The following is an 18554-nucleotide window of genomic DNA, read 5'->3' as shown; positions in this document are numbered from 1 at the left end:
CCGTCTGGACGAGCATTTATAATATATACGTATAGTTATTAATTCCAAGGGAACTCAGCAGCAGGTCGATGGCCGCTTTGTTACGCATAAATCTGGTCTATTGTACGAATAAAACTACCTTACTAGATCGGTGTTATGAAATTATAACGGCGGAGGCTCCGCGATTCACTAAAAAAAAATTCTATATTGTCGAAAAAACCAAAGACGCTCTTGCGGGAGAAAAATCCGATTTCCAGTATATTTTCTCGTAGGTATGAAGGGGTTGAAAAGGGCAATTATACGTTATAAGCTCAATTTAGCTCACGTGTACTAATTCATCGCGTTAGATAAATATTTTGTGGGATTTTCGCGACGGCGGCGACCGCCTTTCGCGTGAGAATCGATATATCGAGAATTTTGAATTACGCGGCTTTACGTTGCGTTGAGTTACGTGTGACCTTGTGGTAGAAAAAAAAGGCGTACAAAAAGCTATTGTGGTTGTTTTGACGTCGCTCGTCGACGTTGATGTTGTTGTTGTTGTTGTATGTAATGTACATACGATGGAAAAATTAACGCATGTGTTTTTTTTTTTTTTTTTTTTGCAGTATGAACGACTGAAATTCGAAAATGATTCGAATTGTTGGAGAATAACGAATGTGAATTCTGATTATAAATTATGTCCCAGTTACCCAAGATATTTGATCGTACCTGCTTCGGTTTCCGATCAAACTTTAGAGATAGCTGCGAAATTCCGCAGTAGTCGACGTGTGCCTGCTGTGGTGTGGCGGTAGGTGAACCCTGCGATAGATATGTTGGAATATTTTCGACGTGCATTTTATTAATTATTATTATTATTATTTTTTTTGTAGGCATAAAGAAAATGGTATGATCATCGCCAGATGTAGTCAACCGGAAGTCGGATGGCTTGGTTGGCGGTCTCAGGAAGACGAAGACCTGCTAAAGGGCTTAACAGAAGCTTGTTTTTCACGTAATTCTAATTCGTCCAGTTCGAAACGCCATTCTAAAGGGGTAAGTTGCTGATTCAACTAATGATTTAATGGAAATTGTTTCGCCAATAGTGAAAGTACCGACACAATGTTTGAAAATTAATTAATTTTTCAAAATTTTGGAGCATTTCAAATTCCTCTGCCTCCCTCTCAACTCAGTGTGGGTTTGAAATGTCTATATTGTCTACGAGACCAAGAAATTGCCGAATAAAACGAATTGTTACTGTTTTCAATCTCGAATGAGGTCCATATAAAGTTAGAATTATTATTCTAGGTTCGCTTTTTATGTAGTTTTTGGTTTTGGAGTAAGGAAGTTCGAGTACCATGCTTTGTCAAAACGTCCAAAAATTGCTGAAATAGGTACTAATTGAGTAATTGTCAAACTTTTCATTGGGGTTGAGACCCCTTCTCCCCTATGAGTTGGTTTCAAACTCCTGATCCCACAAATAAGATTTTTGGAGTACCTACTTACCTACTTCAATTTTGTAGTCAAAAAAATCTTGAAATGGTACAAATTCAGCTATCGAGGGTGGCCATACTTTCTTCGAAGAGATCTTACTTTTTGACAATAATGCGTTTCAATGAAAAATAAAGTGATAATTTTGCAAAAAGTGACAGAAGAATTAATGATGGACTTATTTTTGTTGCAGAAACTATTGGTTATGGATGCCCGTTCTTATACCTCGGCAGTGGCGAATAGAGCTAGAGGCGGTGGCTGTGAATGTCCAGAATATTATCAGACGATGGAAATACTATTTATGAATTTGGCTAATATTCATTCGATCCGTAAAAGTTTCCATAGTCTAAGAAGTTTATGTGCTTCACCTCCTGATATGCCCAAGTACGTAATTCGATACTTATTAGCTTGTTATTTTAGGACATTTTTGTCGCATTTCGAATAGTTTAATGGTTTCAATATGAACAGATCTGTAATCCATTTAGGGAGAAAAATTGTCGTTTCCGAAACGACGCATCTGAACGAACTTGCCCTAGACGTATTTTAATGTAAAACAAAGCCATTAAACTGCTCGAATACGCGTCTTAGAGAAATTTAATGTTTTATGCACATGGCACGAGTACATTTAATGTTAATTGTTGATTTTTTGCATTTCTTACAGTTGGCACAGTCAGTTGGAAAATTCGAAATGGTTGTCGCATATGTCGTTATTGATAAGCTCCGCAGTACGTGTGGCAACTGCTTTAGAAAAAGACGCTCAGCCTGTGTTAGTTCATTGTTCGGATGGCTGGGATCGAACGACGCAAATTGTTTCGTTGGCCGAGCTTTTACTAGATCCGTATTACAGAACGATTGAGGTAATAATAAAGCAAATATCCAGAGAACTTACGGTGCGACGCCGTGATTCGAATAAATAATTTAAATATCGCGTGTATTTTTTTTTGTCGTTGCGCAGGGCTTTCAAGTACTTTGCGAAAGGGAATGGTTGGAGTTTGGTCATAAATTTGCCGATCGTTGCGGTATCGGTGAAGATGTCAATGAAAAGTGTCCCGTTTTTGTCCAGTGGCTCGATTGCGTGCATAATATTTTACAACAATATCCGACGGCTTTTGAATTCTCTAAGCGTTATTTGGTAGGTAGTATGTACTACTTAGGTGGAAACACCGAGCTAGTTGAGATAACGAGCTTTGTTTTTTTAAAAAAGAAAATAAGAATTTGTAAATTTACGTGGGTTGTTTGTTTACAGATTAAATTAGCTGAGCATACATACTCGAATTTATTCGGTACGTTTTTCTGTAATACCAACGCCGAAAGACAAAACCTCGGAATAGCTCAAAGAACGTTTTCCGTTTGGCGTTATTTGAATTGTACACATTTTAAGAATTATTTATATAATCCTAATCATGAAAAGGTAACGTATATTTTAGAATAAATTTTCATTCGAGGGTTTTAACCTTACAATTAGGTTAATGAATTTATACGTATAATGAGCGTGTTTTTTTGGCAGGTATTATGGCCGAAATATAATGTTCGAGATCTGATGGTGTGGAAAGATTTATACACGGATTTAGCTTACGATAATCAGTTCCCTAGTGAATCTAGTTCTCATTTAACTGAAAATGGGTATGTATAGATGATTTTGTCAATTTACATGTTTTTTTTGTCGCCTGAATTTCCTGAACGAATGAGGGTGAGATTATATTTGGCTGAATTTCTACTTAATCATAGAAACCAAAAAATTAATGATCACGGTGTGATCTTATTCGCTTATCACCTTGTGACGAAAATGAATCCGGAGACATTATTTTGTTCCATTCGAGGTTCTGCTACCCACGTTATTGATTAAACCATAATACGTGCCATCGGTTGTTAATGTAAATTTGACCGATAGAATCATAAAAAGCCTCTATACAGTGGTGGATATCAGTTTTTGGGGATCATGGTAGCATAGCGTGGTTTTCTCCTTAAATCGTAAAATTCGACTATATATTGAGCGTTCTGTTGTACCTGCATATTGAGATGAAATAATCGAGGATTTCGGCCAAATTCTCATCTTTTGGTTTTTGAAATACCTAAGTCTATCATGGTAGAAACTAGAAAAGTATGTTTTTTCCCTTGGAGGATGAGTTCAACTATGAGACGTTGTGCAGTGGCAGGGTGGCATATTTAAGCTGAAATGGTCAAGTTTTAGGACAGTTTACTTACTTCAAGAGTAGGTACTAGGGTAGATCGATTTTCAACTTTTTTTTTTTCAAATTTTGATGAAACTAAGCAAAAAATCATGGCCAAATGACCTCAATAAAGTGTAGAAAAAATTTCAAATTTGTTAGTCTATGTTTGACGCCCCCCTCCCTTAAACTCATTGTTTTGAAAATTTGCAAAATGAATTTTTTGTTTGTTTTTCAACTTGGATGGTCTATAATGTTCACTGTCACTATGTAACTCAATAATCCAATTCTTATTTTACCATTTTAAAGCGATAGAAAAAACAAATATTTTGAGAACTCCTGCATTTGGCAAAAAATAAGCTTTGAATTTTTCTAATGGCGGAAAAGCGATCATATGCAAGTACTAAAAATGTCAAAAAAACCACCTAAACTAAAAACAGGTTTTTCAAATAAACATTCAAAAAATTGAAAAATTTTCAAGTATTGAATACTTCGAGCTCGAGGCGGGAGGAGGTGAGGGTGGTTTAAACGTTGACTAACAAATTAGAAAATTTTCCTGCATCTTGTAGAGGTCATTAGGCCGCAAATTTTTGTCAAAATTCGAAAAAAGTTGAAAAATACCTACATATACTCAAGTTCATTATGGTAGCAGAGCGTGGTTTTCATGTGAAAAATTAGTTCATTTATGAGACGTTGTACGGTGGTGGTGTGTATTATTCAAGATGAAATGGCCAAAGGCAAAATTGATTTCAAAAGAAGATACCCAAGTTCGTCATGGTATCAAAGCGTGGGTTTTTCATTTACAAATTGAATGGTTCCACCAGAAAAGGGCCTAACTGAAAAGATGGCGATTCGAGAAAAACGCATTTTAAACATTTGAATATGAATATCATATAGAAAATATTAGAACAACATGCAACTGATTATTTTTTTACATTCCGCATACATTGAAGATTCAAAATCATTCTTTACTTTTACTTTTCTGCAATAAAATACAAAGAAAACACTGAAAATACAAAGTGGACAATTAGGCCCTTTCTTGTGAACCTACTTTTTCGATGAAAAAATGTGCTGAATCGCGTAATTTTATTATGTAAAAGGCAATATTTTATAACATTATAACGAAGTTGGGTTAAAATAGGTCATTTAAACGTTCTCAACAACTATTTTGTAGAAATTTATTTTTTCCTTAAGAAATTCCGCATCACTGAAAAATTACGAAAAAGTTACTTTTTTCTGTAAAAAATGGCGTATCACTGATGAGTTATGAAAACCAAGCGCAAAAAATAGTAATATCGCAAACCACCAGACTCCCAGAGACAATTTGGTGAGAAATCGGCGGAGGTGTCCGACTTTGGCATTCAGTTGTGGCGGCCTGACTATAGGTTGCGCTATGTAACGAAGTGTGGTAGGTGTAATTTCCACTGTAGAATCCATTTTTGCGATTTATTATGAAAGGGCCTAACTTCAGTTAGGCCCTTTTCTGATGGAACCATTCAATTGCAGACGGATTTAGTGCGAGAGTGCGAGACAGTTTTTTGTAACGAAATTCGGTGCTACAGATTTCCATTCGTCAAAATTATCTTTGAAGGAGAGAGGAGGGTGCGTTATATTTCTACTACCACGAGTCGTTACAAAATGAAATTCAATATCTAGTATTCAATGCTATGTTTATTCTCAGTCTAAAGGTAAAGGGCCAGAAACTTGAAATGAATTATGAAAATTTTTACCGAAAATTTCTTAATATGTACATAAAATAATAAAAAATCAAACATCATTTTTGAAAAATTGCAGCGAAGCTTTTATAGTTACTCAGATCGTGATAATGAGTACATGAACTTCGATGAAATAGAAATTCGAAGAAAGTGAAACGTAGGCACTTGATAGTATTGATAAGTACGAGTACTTCCTTCGAAATTACTTGTATGATGATACTTCGGTAGATGATTTTTTTTTCTAGAATTCGAAGGCTAAAAGGTCTCGCATGTTATGCTACTTCTAGACATATCAAATCCCCATCGTCATTAAAGTATTGAAACATCTTAGTTATCGAATACCCTAAGTGGCTTGAGAATTAATAATGAAAGATCACGCCAATTATATTCGTATGTTGATTAAGAACAACATAGAGAACGCGTGATTAATGGGATTTAAAAATGCGATGGCGCTATTGTTAGTGTAAGAGAGGTTATTTTGAAGTAATTGTACGCGTGTTCCCATTCCGTATATTATACCTATAAAATAAATTATTATTTTATAATTTTCGTGCTTTATCAATGCGTTGTGCTGGACGGTATATTTAGAAAAGAGTATTTATATTCGTCTTGTTTGATTAATTACAGAACAACGAACGGCGATCCTATAGTGAACGAAGAAAGTAAAAACTCATCTCACGAATTAGAAAATGGAAGCTTGAATAATTTAGGCAATAATTTAGGCTCGATGTTAGAATCAGCGATCAATTGTCAGCCGGAAATCTGCGGTAGTAATGGCATCGCGTCGACGGGTTCGGAGACTATATCGGATTTAGATTGCGACGGTAACTCATGCTCGGATTACAGCGTTAGTAATAATCATGTGGCGGAGATCGCGTGCAATGGATCTGACTCCTCGAAGCAGGAGACGATCACGACGACGGTTACAACGTTGACGACAGAAAACACCGTCACCAGCGTCTGCAAGTGCAGAAATAACAACGACGTCGACAATAGCAATATTAGTGATAACGAAGTGATAAACGCTTTAAATGACGAATTTAAAGCGAATTTAGATTTAAAAGAGGATAGAATTCTTTGCAATAAGCAAAACGGCCACAGCGTCCACGTTGACGATGATAATGCCTCAAATGCGCCTGCCGCGATTAATGGAAATAAAGACTGTGATAATTTAATCGAACCCGTCGACGTCAACGATTCCCAAGACTGTAATCGAATTGTCGACGAATTAGAAGTTAGACTGAACGGTGGTGATATTAGTGTGGAAACTTCCGTCGAAACCATAGTCGATAATAATTACTCGATTAATTCGGCTATAGATAATGAACTCAAGTAAGTGTAAAGTTTTGCCTGGCCTGCGTGTGTAAGTTGCCATTTATAAATGAGATTTAGTACTGATGGTATTTTCTGCCTTTTGTTATTTACAGGACTGCTATTAATGGACTCAAAACCTTCGATGTGTCGACATTTCAAACAAGTAAGTTTGCAATTTTGTTGATTGGATCATCTTTTCAATTTTTTTTTTTATGCATTAGTAGTTTTGGTTGGTGTTTTAATCGGGTTTATTTTTTTGGTTTAACAAACTAAGCTTTTTATTTCATGTAATAGTTTAACATATAGAATTCCCTCATTTCATCAGTTTTTTATTTACAAAATAATTAATCGCACTTTGCTTTTTGACTGTTTGCACTTGCGTTATTTTAGGAGACTAGATTTAAAACTGATGTGATGATGTTATTTAGGTCGGCCACAGTTAACGTCATTGTTATTAGACCCTATAGATGGTTTACCTCTTATTCCAGATGACATTCAAGACCGTATGCAGCAAATATCTATCGAGCATAAGGTATTGATTTTTGTTACTATTTTACCAAATTCATCGAAGCAAACCTGACTAACCAACACTCGTGTTTTAATCATATTTTTTCTTCTGATCTTTCTAGGCTCAACAGGCCGCTTTACGTAGTGAATTACATACTACGCGATATGCATTAATGAATAAATTATGTCACCAGTGCATACATCAAAATAATTCTACTCTTCCAGAAAAGCAAATTGTTTCCGACGATGATGTAAGTAGTGGTTTCATTTGCGATGGAAATTTTTTTAAAACTATACGATTAATATATCACGTTTTCCGTGTCTAGAAAGGATCCGTATGCAGTACGGATATTTCGTGGGAAGCCGTCGATGAAAAAGAACTGGGTCAGGTATTATGGGTACCAGACCATGCGGCAAATTTCTGCCAGGCGTGTAATACTCGATTTTGGCTCGGCCGAAGAAGACATCATTGCAGGTAAGCCTAAAATTCTGACAACTATGGTAGATTCGCGTTACACGTATTACTCGAGCAAGCCTTTATTTTTACCTTTGGCAATTTCAGGAGCTGTGGAAAAATTTTCTGCGCCGATTGCTCGACAAATTTTACCATACTCCCCAGCGAACAGTTGTACGATCCGGTTCGCGTGTGCGAACAATGTTACCGAATGAAGCAACTCTCTCCGGTGTCGTATTCGAACTCACCGAAACAAACAACTTGTAAGCAAGCCGCCGGCGAAGAGTCGCAAAATTCGAATTTAGTTTTACCTCCGGCGCCGTCTATTTGAAAAACGACGTATCAACATTTTCGATAGCCAATTTTTTTAACGATAACATCGTAATCAAAAATTGTGATCATTTATCATGTCAATTCGCGTCCACGTCAAAGGTCAGTTTGTTGCGACTGCCAGTTGTTGAAGATGAAAGAGAAAATGAACAGCTCTTAGGGTAAAAACCACGTTCGTGTGTATTGAATTGAATGAATGTTAACTGTTAACAAATCGGAATTCCTAGTCTTTTAAGTTATATAATCGAGTTTTAAATACCATTTATAATATTTTGTTTGTTTTTATTTTAAATGTTGTCTAATTGATAAATTTGTTTGCCGTGTTAGGTGTTAATTTTTTGGCATTCGTCGGTTACGTTTTGTTTATTTGTTTTTTTCTTCTTGTGTTTGTGTGTATGAGTGATTTTCTATGACACGGAGTTCTGATTGTAATCAAAATTTTCTTAAATGCAATTTGGTACATCTACATAAATACGTCTAACGTCTCGGTAAATCTCATTTTCAAATAGTCTCCTTTTCTATCTGTCGCCGGTAATAGATTTAAGATGTTTTTATGCTAATTTATTTTCTATGCGTGCGTTTTCAAAAGTTTTCTATATCTCAGTATAAAAAAATTTTAATAACAAAAAAAATATTATATGGTTCCTATGTTTTTGTAAACGTGATACATACTGAGTGTGTAGGAAATTCTAACATTGTGCCCAAGTTACGAACAGCGTATTATTTTTGGAATTATGAGTGCAAACCATTGTGTTGTTTTCTTTTTTTTTTGTTATAATTTATTATTTTGGCTTTAATTAAACATTGTTATTATTTTTTCTTTTCTTTTTTGTAAATGAGTTGTGTTTTTATTATATTATAGTAGTGAATATATCTAAATTGGTGTTTTTAACTTTTCTTGTTATAAATACAGTATTAGCATTTTAAATGTATATTCTTTAATTTGTACTCTACAAAATCGAATAAAATGTAATTTCATTCTGTCTTGTTCTTTTATTTTTTCGAGTAATTTTGGAAGCGATGGGGAAATGGGGAATGCATCTTTCATTGCGTAGCTACTAGCTAGCAATCTTACGGTGAACGTTTAAATAAAACATAAATGAGGTTTTAAGGGTATTTTTTTTATTCACAGTAATTTTAATTGAGGTTCTTTCTTCATAGAAAATCGTAACAATTCTTACAATATTCCAATAAAAAAAAAATCGATACATGTCAAATGCATTTATTAAAAAAATATTTACAATGCAAGCATCGAATCTACACAAACCAGCCAGCGAACGTAAGTAAAACAAGCAGTTTTAAAATCTACATAACGCATTTCGTTGGATTTTCTAAAATTCTGAGTAGTACGATGAAATCTACAATAGTTCAGGAAACCATACGTAATAATCATTATTTCGACTTACACTATAAAAAATATCTTAAATCGAAACTTGTATTCTAATTAAATCAACGAGAAATTCGTACAGATTTCGGTCAATGACAACGATAACTGTCGAACCAAAATTAATATCCATCAAATAATAAGCGTTGGTCAAGTCAGGGACATTTTCTGTCAATTTGGCTTTTACCACTTTCTTTGTACTCTTGACTACTGATCCACATTTGTTGGAATGTTCCAATCGATGCTAATATAGAACCGCCGATCCAAGCACCGAATCTTCTTTCAGCTGAACCATTAGCGGATATGATTTTTAAACGCATGCTACTCGGTATACGTACGGATAAGTCTCGATTTAGTCGTTCAGGGAATCCCTAAAATGATATAAAATGATTTACATCATTAAATGTGAGGCCTATACATATAAAAACCTGAGAGATGAAAAGTAGAAGACGAGTGCTTACTTGTAGAAATGAATTACCACCAGTAACGACAACACTATTATACAACGATGGTCTAATATCAACGTCACACATGCCTACGCTCGTAGTTACTATTTGGCCAACGGCTAACATCGAACCTCCTAGGTTTACGCTTGGATCGAATAAAATTTCAGGAATTTTGAATCTTTCACAACCGAAGTCCTGTCAAGAAGAAATTTCCAATTAGATGGATTGAAAGAATGCCGGATCAAAAATCGGACGTATCATGTTTACCTGGTGATAACCGTTGGGAAATTCGTAATGCGAGGTAGGTAAAGCGGAGACGGTTTTCTCATCGTAAGGTGTTTCCGATACTTGTAAAACACTTTGTTGGAAGTCTTGAATGACTCGTTTTTGCATGTAATTATGCCAACTTGGAGTAACTTCGGGTAAATTAGCTTTCTTCGTCCACAATGGCTTTTCTTTTTCTTTGACCCCTTCTTTGTTGGCGATCATGTATTGAGGAGTGATATCAATATCATTTTCCTACGAAAATATATAACACATGAGAAATTTTCGGTGACAGATTGAAGAAGACGAATGTAAATTACCTGCAAAAACTGTCGACATTGCATGGTAATGTAATCACCGCCTAAAGGAGATCTGACAATAGCGTGAGATAGCACATAACCATCGTGAACAGGAACAGCTGAAGTGTGAGTCGCTCCACTATCTACAATAAGCGCGGTAACACGTCCATTGGCGAAAGCCGAAAGTACAGCGTTTTTCACCAAAAAGAAAGCTGGCACGTTGTATTTTTCAAACATCAATTCCATAAGTTTTTCACGTTTAGGACGTAAATTTGACGGAGACTCGGACATTAAAACTGGATGATATTTCGATTCGGATTGAATGCATCTATCGTAAGCATAGTCCAAGACTTTCTCGAACAAATCCCAGTCGTCGATCATGCCATCTTTCATGTAATTCACGACTTTCATTCCTTTACGAGGAACGCACAATACGTTCGTATCGATGTAATACTTAGTTTCGCTGGTAACGTTGTTCGCATTTTTAGATTCGATTTCGGCGGACCCTGTGTTTATGTCGGCGTTTCGGTTGCCTTCTTCTAGGACGCCGACTACTGCGGGGATTTCGGCTTTAGGAGTATCCTCTTGAGCATATCCGACGCGTAATGATTGACTGCCCACATCGAAAACCAGAGCTCCTATATCATCTCCGCCGTATAATGTACCGGAATTCATTGTGATGGAGAATGGCGAGCCGATTCAAAACAATCCTATGCGGAACTATGATTATGATAAATTAACGAAGTAAAAATTGACTCGATGGATCTGCAGATAGGAAATCACATACTCGTTATTATAAGAAACGAAAATACACAAAACTATAGTCAAAAATTGATTTAAAATCCGAAAATAGAGTAAAATAAACAAAATTCAAGCAAACTTTGAAAAGTGAAAACAGAAAGCTACCGAACGGAAAGCTTTTTTCAGTCGAGAGAGCTTTATTTTTGGCTTGAGACTTCGGTATTGTGCAAATTTTTTTCGAAAAGAGGGAGTATTGCAATATAGCGGAGTCGTGTCATTAATTTCTTATCACTATTTTTTTTTTGTTTATCAACATTCAACAATGATGAACAAAAAAGAAAAATTCTTGAAAAGAGGTTTGATTTTGAAAGTTTGAATGATATTTTGCGAATTTTAATAATGGCAGACCAATTTTTCGGCTGGGAATTACTTTTCAACAACGTTAAAAGTGATATTAAGAAGAAAGAAGATGTGTTGATGTTACTGATCCACTATTCGTTGATCAAAAATGGTTTCAAATGTGTCGGCGTAAATGACGATTGGGTAAGTCGCAATTTCATTTTCAGCTAATTAAACATGTAAATTGAGTGAACATTCTTTTTGATTTTTGTTTTGTTCGTTTATTTTTAGAAATCTGAAGCAATTGAAATATCATCGGAATTACTTCCCAAGGAATGGAACGCTAATAAAGAGTACGTTTTCAGATATCAGTACAACGAAGAAAAGTATGTTCTTCAGAGTAACCATTCCGACAACTCCACGATCATCTTCAATTTAATGGTAATTGTCTCATATCTGATACGTTTAATGCGAAGTATTCGTTAATCAATCGTTGTAACTCTTTATGTTGTGCTGTATTTCAGGACACGAAGAATTTAAAAGTCTCTAATGTCATGTTCAACTACGAAAATTCTGTCGGTGCATTGGAAGGAAATATATCCGCTGTTTTGCCATCGCACCTAGAACTATTCAATAAACTTCAAAGGGACTTGATATCTGGGTTTGTGAGTAACGAGAAAAAAACTGTAGAAACTCAAACAACCTCCACAGAATCATCAGATAAAAAATCAGACCCATTAATTGTCCCCTCATTAATACCGCAAGCTAGACCACCTTATCAGCGTGGTTTCGAAGAGTATGTTGATTGATATTCTATTTCAAGTGAAGAAAGAATAATTTGAAATAAATTACTGAATCATTTTCAGCTTTCCTTCCTTTGAGCCAATTGGTAGAAGAGATTTAGATCCTTTGGCAGCTGTTGGCCAGCGAAATCCTCTCGCAGTTGGAGGCGGTATGCTTTTTGATCCCTTCCAAGAAAATAGAAGTCGTTTATTAGGGGGGCCAATTCCGGGTCCTGGTGTTCCTAGAGGATTACCGAGGTAAGATTTTCTGTTTCGAATCATAGGCTACTACATACAACGTTGAAAATTACTAATAGTGTATTATTGCCTTGTTTTGTTTCGTTGTTCAGAGGAGCTGCACCTCCCGGATCGAGATTTGATCCTTTTGGTCCTCCTGATGCGCATCCGGGACCAGGTCGTTTTCCTCCAGAGTATGATGATATGTTTTCGTAAAAATGTGATCGATTTCAAGTTCTGAATGTTTATTTCAATTTTTTTAGTATAAACTATTTTTATTATTGATTTTATTTTTTAGTTTGAACACGTTGTATTTTTTACGGTAGTACCAAAAAAATTCATCGAGGCATTCTGCTCAATGCCCATAAATGTGTTTTCATTGTCATTTTTTTAAAGAATAAAGCTCAAGTTGAAAGGAACTTGTTTTAATTTAATTTTAAAGGGAGTCTTTACCAATATTCTAAATTTCCTACAAGAATACCGCAAAGGATGGTGGAAACTTTTAAAGTCTGAGATATCGGTTTCAAATTGTTTTCTAATTGATCGACATTGATAGCATTATTGTAGTTGTTACGTGAAAGTAAGATGACATTCTGAGATTTTCTAAAAAGAAAAGCTCAAATTCATGCGGAATAATAATTAATGATCGACGTTCATCAATTGAGTATTGTTCACGTCTTAGGCGTTTCTCCTCCATTAGTCGATTTACGGTGAGTGTGATTGATTTGAATAATATTAGAACATGGAACTGAAATTGAAATGAATTTATTTGCTTCAGCAGATGAAGTTCAGAATTTCAGATTCTACTTGTTCATGTTGTTCATTCTTGAGAGCATAGACTAACGAGAACGACAAACTCTGGCACTGGTACAACTGAGATCCCCTCCCTTTTTTCGTTCTTATCAGAAAATCTCATAGAAGCTTTCCAGCATGCTTCATTCCATGATCCCAAAATTTGTTATCACTGTTTCTGTTCGCAGTTTTTCGCGTGGTATTTAACCTACTCTAAAAATGCCAACGTTATAGCTGTTGATTTAGTTTTAAAAATATGAAATATTACATCATGTAACGTAGATTTCATCACAGTAACTAAACAGTTCTTCGATTATTTCAACTCGATCCTTAATCAATCATGTCGAAAAGATCTCAACCTAAATGGCAACCGCTGGACGGCGAGTCAGATTTATTCCTGTACAACAGCCTGACTCGAAGAAAAGAGAAGTTTGTTCCACAACAGAAGAAACAAATAAAATGGTACAGTTGTGGACCCACCGTTTACGATGCTGCTCACATGGGGCATGCTAGGTAATTACATTTACTTCACTTTAAAGATTCTTCATTTAGCCTAAATTAAAGATCGATTTTCATGTTCTTAGATCATATATAACATTCGACATCTTACGAAGAGTATTATCTGACTATTTTGGTTACGATGTCATCTACGTAATGAACATCACAGACATAGATGATAAAATTATAAAACGTGCTCGTCAGAATTACCTTTTTGAAGCGTACCTCAAAGAAGAACACACTTTTGAAGAGATATTGAACGATACGAGGAAAGTTTTCGAAAGATTGACCGCTTCCATAAAAGAGACTCAAGATAGCGATAAACATACCATGCTTAGTAATTTATCGAATAAAGTTACTGTTGCCATTCAATCTCTGGAGCAAAGTGTGCAAGAGGGCGATTGTAAAAAAATATCCGATAATATTAACGTATGTGAGTTTTTAAAGTTTCGAAAACTTATTCTGATTGACTTGAAACATCCAGATAATTCTCTGTATTGTTTGCAGCAGCTGTTGATAACTATTCGTGATCCATTCGCTGATTATTTAGATTCGAAATTTGGTAGTTCCGTTACAGATAATTCCATTTTTAATGATTTACCCAGATATTGGGAAAATGAGTTCCATCAAGAGATGAAAGCCTTGAACGTATGCTGTTTCTTAGTAATCGCGAAATAATCGTAGTGAAAGGCGCCGATGATTCTTTTTCTTTCGATTTCAGATTTTGGAACCGGATGTGTTGACCAGAGTTAGTGAATATGTGCCTGAAATTATTGCGTACATTGAAAAAGTTATAAGCAATGGTTTAGCGTATGAATCAAATGGATCGGTTTATTTTGATGTGAATGAATTCGATAGAAAGCCTAATCATTTTTACGCCAAATTGGTTCCTGAAGCTTTCGGAGATGCAAAATCTCTTCAAGAAGGCGAAGGTGAATTTGAAATTCATAGCGAAACATTTACACATATCGAAAAATTGACTGATTAATTAACAATTCCTTTCAGGTGATCTTTCTGCTGATGGTAAAGAGAAACGTTCTGCTACCGATTTCGCTTTATGGAAAGCGTCCAAAGCTGGAGAGCCATGGTGGGATTCTCCTTGGGGAAAAGGTCGCCCTGGATGGCACATAGAATGCTCTGTTATGGCCTCAAATATTCTCGGATCATCTCTAGATATTCACACGGGCGGTGTCGACTTAAAATTTCCTCATCATGATAATGAATTAGCTCAAGCTGAGGTTAATGAACCCTCCATTTACACGAATCTTGTAACTATTGAACACTTAACTCATTTTCTTTAATTCCGTAAATAGGCGTATTACGATAACGATAATTGGGTACGGTATTTCTTGCATTCCGGTCATTTGACGATAGCTGGATGTAAAATGTCTAAATCGTTGAAAAATTTCATCACGATAAAAGATGCTTTGGAGAAATACTCGGCTCGTCAATTGAGATTCGCATTTTTGTTGCATTCTTGGAAAGATACGTTGGACTACAGCGATAACACCATGGAAATGGCGCTGACGTACGAGAAATTATTCAATGTAATAACAAGAAGTTCACTTCTCACTTGTTTGTTAAACGGAATTGATAACTAATCTATGCATCATTGCAGGAATTTTTCTTGAACGTGAAAGATTTAACCAAGGGTACAAATGATGAGATTGGCTGCTCTTCATTTACGAAGTGGTCCTCTCTTGAATTTAAACTCAATCAGAAATTCGTTGATACTCAACAAGCTGTGCATAAAGCTCTTTGTGGTAACTACTAAGTGACTAAAACTCGTCCTCATTTTTTATGAAACCGTCAACCTTGTACCTACATTTTTATTATTCAATTTGCAGATAATATCGATACCAGAACTACGTTAGAGGCCTTACGTGATTGCATCACTCAGTGTAATATTTACGTCAAAGATTCTGAACGTAATATTAACGCTATTTTATTGAAGAATATCGCCATGTATATTACCAAACTGATGCAAGTATTCGGTGTAATTCCATCATCTGAAAGTATAGGATTCCCGTTGTCTACAAAATCCGACGCGAATGTAAAAATTTATTTAGCGAATTATGATCGTAAAAAATTTGTTTCGAGTAATTTTAATCTTACATTTTTTTCCTCCCACAGATCGAGAACATATTAATGCCTCACTTGAACATTTTATCAGAATTTCGTGATTCGATCAGATCCGCGGCTAGAACTTTGAAAGCTACGAATATTTTACAAATTTGCGATACCCTGCGCGACGATATTTTGCCAAATGTCGGAGTCCGATTGGAAGATCGCGAAGGTATTACATTTCTTGGCAAACGTCGAAAAAATATTTTACTACTACACAAGTATTTCTACAGGAGCCAACGCAGCAGTTAAATTAGTCGATAGAGATACCCTATTGAAAGAAAAAGAAGAAAAGAAAAGAATAGAAAGAGAAAAAGCAGCCGAGAAAGAGAGAAAATTAGCCCTACAAGCCGAGAAAGATGCTTTGAAAAAGATACCTCCTTCCGAATTATTTAAAAAGGAAACGAATAAATATTCGAAATTTGATGAAAAAGTACGGCCCTTTTAACGTTTCGCTCTTATTTTTTTTTCACAAATTAAAATACTTGTATTTACCGTATTTAATTCTTCCAGGGTTTGCCAACTCATGACGCTGAAGGAAAAGAAATCAGCAAAGGATTACTGAAAAAGTTACAAAAGTTACAAATTCAACAGGAAAAAAAGTATAACGAATGGCAGCAATCGATACAACAAAATGGAGCTTAATTCGATTTTTTATTTATTTATTTTTATATGCGATTTGTTGTACTTATACCTGACTGATTGGTATTTTAATTATTTTGTTTTTTTACAACTGAGAATTTCTTACATCGATATCTCTGCATTTAGTTTATTTAACACCAATATAATTACAGAAAGCATTGATTTTAATATTGTTGTTATTTTTTATTTCATTTTATTTTTGTGCGTTGAAGATGAAATTTCAATGAAGAAACAAGGCAAATGGTCCTGAAAAGCACATAGGATTCTGTAAATAGGATTTCATGCAACTCGTTGAACCTGTTTGTTCCATTGGCCTTAAAAAGGATTTCGTTTTTCAAGAAATGACTTCAATAATTATTTTCGGAAAACTCAACTGGAATTCCAAAACGAGCTCAATTTTTGAACACTCAGAAAAAAGGTACCTTTAATCAAAATTCAAAACTATACAAAAATGTCCAGTTCAATTTTTCCATGATTAGTCGATTATTTTAAAATAGGAATCGATGAAATTCGAAATCTTCAAGAATTTAGTACTTCAACGAACAGGAGGATTCAAGACTTTGTTTTTCTTAATAGCCTATACCTGAATATTGGACTGTTACGTATATATATGTACGTATCTGCACCTACTGAAATTTGACAGTTCACTCGAAATTCCAAAAGAATATTGTGAACGCGAAATATTATGCGCAAAATGAACGGAATTCAAAATTTGATTTCGAATCTCGAAAGAAATCGGTATTTTATGAACAGTGAGTCGGTGAAAGAATTCTCTTCGTTTTATATTTAATAATGCTCTGGATGAAAAATTTATAAAATTTTTTTCAAACACTCGAGAAACTGAAATTTGCTACAAATGAACAAAATATTTAATAAATTGCGATGCTTTGATAGATTCTCAAGGATTATTTAATAAAGAACACGCCAACGCAAGTTTTTATATGTACAATGCAAAAAACAGTGATCACAAATTATTCGCCTGCGAGAATAAAAATACCACTACCATAGCTTTAATGACAATGAAATAACGTTCGGATTTTTTGTAGGTACATATTGCCAAAGTATATTAAACTGCTTGTATTTCTCTCACCATAAGTATTTTTGGTGCTGTACATTTCATATTTTTTTCTCGGGAGTGAGAAAGGGAGTTCACTGAATTATATCAAATATGTTAGTTGCTTAAAAATAGAATAAATCATTGCATTCTGAAAATTTTCCGTTAACTGTTAACTTTTCTGTTTATTTCAAAAATTGATAAAATCTACACTTAATTTTACATAAGAACGTTAAACTCGTATAAGACGAAAAAATCCTTACCAAAGAATCGTGTACTGATTTTTTTTTATACATTTCCTACGTCAATCATAGAGTGGTACCTTTCTATTTAGGAACCGCTCGCGAATTTTAATAGACTCACATATTCATGTTTATAATGAGAAAAAGTAAACCGACGACATTTTCGCCAACGGTTGCATTTACATTGGTTTTTATTTTAATTGCGAAGGGACCGGATTTTAATGCTTGGTTGATTACGATGTAATCTTTTATTTTTCTGAATAAGGTTCTTACCCAAATGTCCATCATTCGCAATACGAATTTTTTCCTGCATCAAAGAGACCTACCACCGTTTTCAACTAGATTTAATTTTCTGTTACTTATGATTTTTGAATTAATTAAAACACGAAGCTTATTCAAAAGATTACGTTAAAATAGAAACGGTTTTTAGAATTGCTACAAAAAAAAAAGTTATTTCAAGAGAGAATGGGGGTTCTTTTTTTTTTCTTTTTAAGAAAAAAAAAAAAAAAAAGTAACGGATATATAGTTATTGATGTGAAAATTTATAGAAATTTTATTCAAAATACCTCCCGTTATTTTATTTTGTATTTAGTTATTTTTAATGCTGAAATTAGGTATGCGTAAGCAGAATTGCGAAGAATTCTAAAAGAAATCTCATCGATGTAAAAGAAAAGAGTATGACCATGAAATCGTACATTTTTCATACTTTTGGTAATAATCATACAGCTGTGTAGCAGATTTATGCGTTCTTTTTTTTTTTTCATTTCATTTACATATGC

At 34.7% G+C, this 18554-nt stretch overlaps 4 protein-coding genes across 9 annotated transcripts in view; 3 read left to right on the top strand and 1 right to left on the bottom strand.

The window, feature by feature from the left end:
• Positions 1 to 8914, top strand: part of LOC135836010 (myotubularin-related protein 3) — a 53233-nt gene extending 44319 nt beyond the window's left edge. For 2 of the 5 annotated variants that reach the window (XM_065350560.1, XM_065350558.1), the window contains exons 4-16: positions 585 to 766; positions 849 to 1008; positions 1637 to 1827; positions 2105 to 2300; positions 2399 to 2575; positions 2690 to 2854; positions 2951 to 3066; positions 5954 to 6658; positions 6754 to 6803; positions 7069 to 7172; positions 7270 to 7398; positions 7474 to 7622; positions 7710 to 8914. In XM_065350560.1, the coding sequence (XP_065206632.1) occupies positions 585 to 766; positions 849 to 1008; positions 1637 to 1827; positions 2105 to 2300; positions 2399 to 2575; positions 2690 to 2854; positions 2951 to 3066; positions 5954 to 6658; positions 6754 to 6803; positions 7069 to 7172; positions 7270 to 7398; positions 7474 to 7622; positions 7710 to 7932 (2547 nt within the window). In that variant the 3' untranslated portion in view covers positions 7933 to 8914. Of the gene's footprint in view, positions 1 to 584; positions 767 to 848; positions 1009 to 1636; positions 1828 to 2104; positions 2301 to 2398; positions 2576 to 2689; positions 2855 to 2950; positions 3067 to 5953; positions 6659 to 6753; positions 6804 to 7030; positions 7173 to 7269; positions 7399 to 7473; positions 7623 to 7709 lie in introns of those variants that run through there. The other 3 variants (XM_065350559.1, XM_065350562.1, XM_065350563.1) reach the window with 3 other exon arrangements.
• Positions 8915 to 9137: 223 nt separating this feature from the next.
• On the bottom strand, positions 9138 to 11236 carry Bap55 (Brahma associated protein 55kD). Its single transcript, XM_065350566.1, has 4 exons — positions 10346 to 11236; positions 10029 to 10280; positions 9777 to 9956; positions 9138 to 9686 (listed from the first exon to the last, which is right to left on the bottom strand). The coding sequence occupies exons 1-4, from the start codon at positions 10997 to 10999 to the stop codon at positions 9471 to 9473; spliced, it is 1302 nt and encodes a 433-aa protein (XP_065206638.1). The 5' UTR covers positions 11000 to 11236; the 3' UTR covers positions 9138 to 9470.
• A 145-nt stretch (positions 11237 to 11381) lies between these two features.
• LOC135836013 (proteasome inhibitor PI31 subunit-like) lies at positions 11382 to 12842 on the top strand. The gene is made up of 5 exons (XM_065350567.1): positions 11382 to 11608; positions 11696 to 11845; positions 11929 to 12200; positions 12271 to 12444; positions 12537 to 12842. The coding sequence occupies exons 1-5, from the start codon at positions 11465 to 11467 to the stop codon at positions 12637 to 12639; spliced, it is 843 nt and encodes a 280-aa protein (XP_065206639.1). The 5' UTR covers positions 11382 to 11464; the 3' UTR covers positions 12640 to 12842.
• Positions 12843 to 13348: 506 nt separating this feature from the next.
• Positions 13349 to 16649, top strand: CysRS (cysteine--tRNA ligase, cytoplasmic). Of its 2 annotated transcripts, none has more exons than XM_065350565.1 (11): positions 13349 to 13728; positions 13800 to 14142; positions 14224 to 14361; positions 14435 to 14645; positions 14719 to 14951; positions 15027 to 15260; positions 15332 to 15476; positions 15561 to 15766; positions 15847 to 16009; positions 16071 to 16270; positions 16351 to 16649. In XM_065350565.1, exons 1-11 carry the CDS (start codon positions 13556 to 13558, stop codon positions 16480 to 16482), a joined length of 2178 nt encoding a protein of 725 aa, XP_065206637.1. In that variant the 5' UTR covers positions 13349 to 13555; the 3' UTR covers positions 16483 to 16649. The 2 variants fall into 2 exon arrangements, with proteins under 2 accessions (XP_065206637.1, XP_065206636.1); XM_065350564.1 differs by having other exon boundaries at positions 14221 to 14361.
• Positions 16650 to 18554: the final 1905 nt, after the last annotated feature.

This window comes from Planococcus citri, chromosome 2, assembly GCF_950023065.1.
Source record: "Planococcus citri chromosome 2, ihPlaCitr1.1, whole genome shotgun sequence".
Lineage (NCBI taxonomy): Eukaryota > Metazoa > Arthropoda > Insecta > Hemiptera > Pseudococcidae > Planococcus > Planococcus citri.
This window is presented reverse-complemented; position numbering and strand designations above follow the sequence as displayed.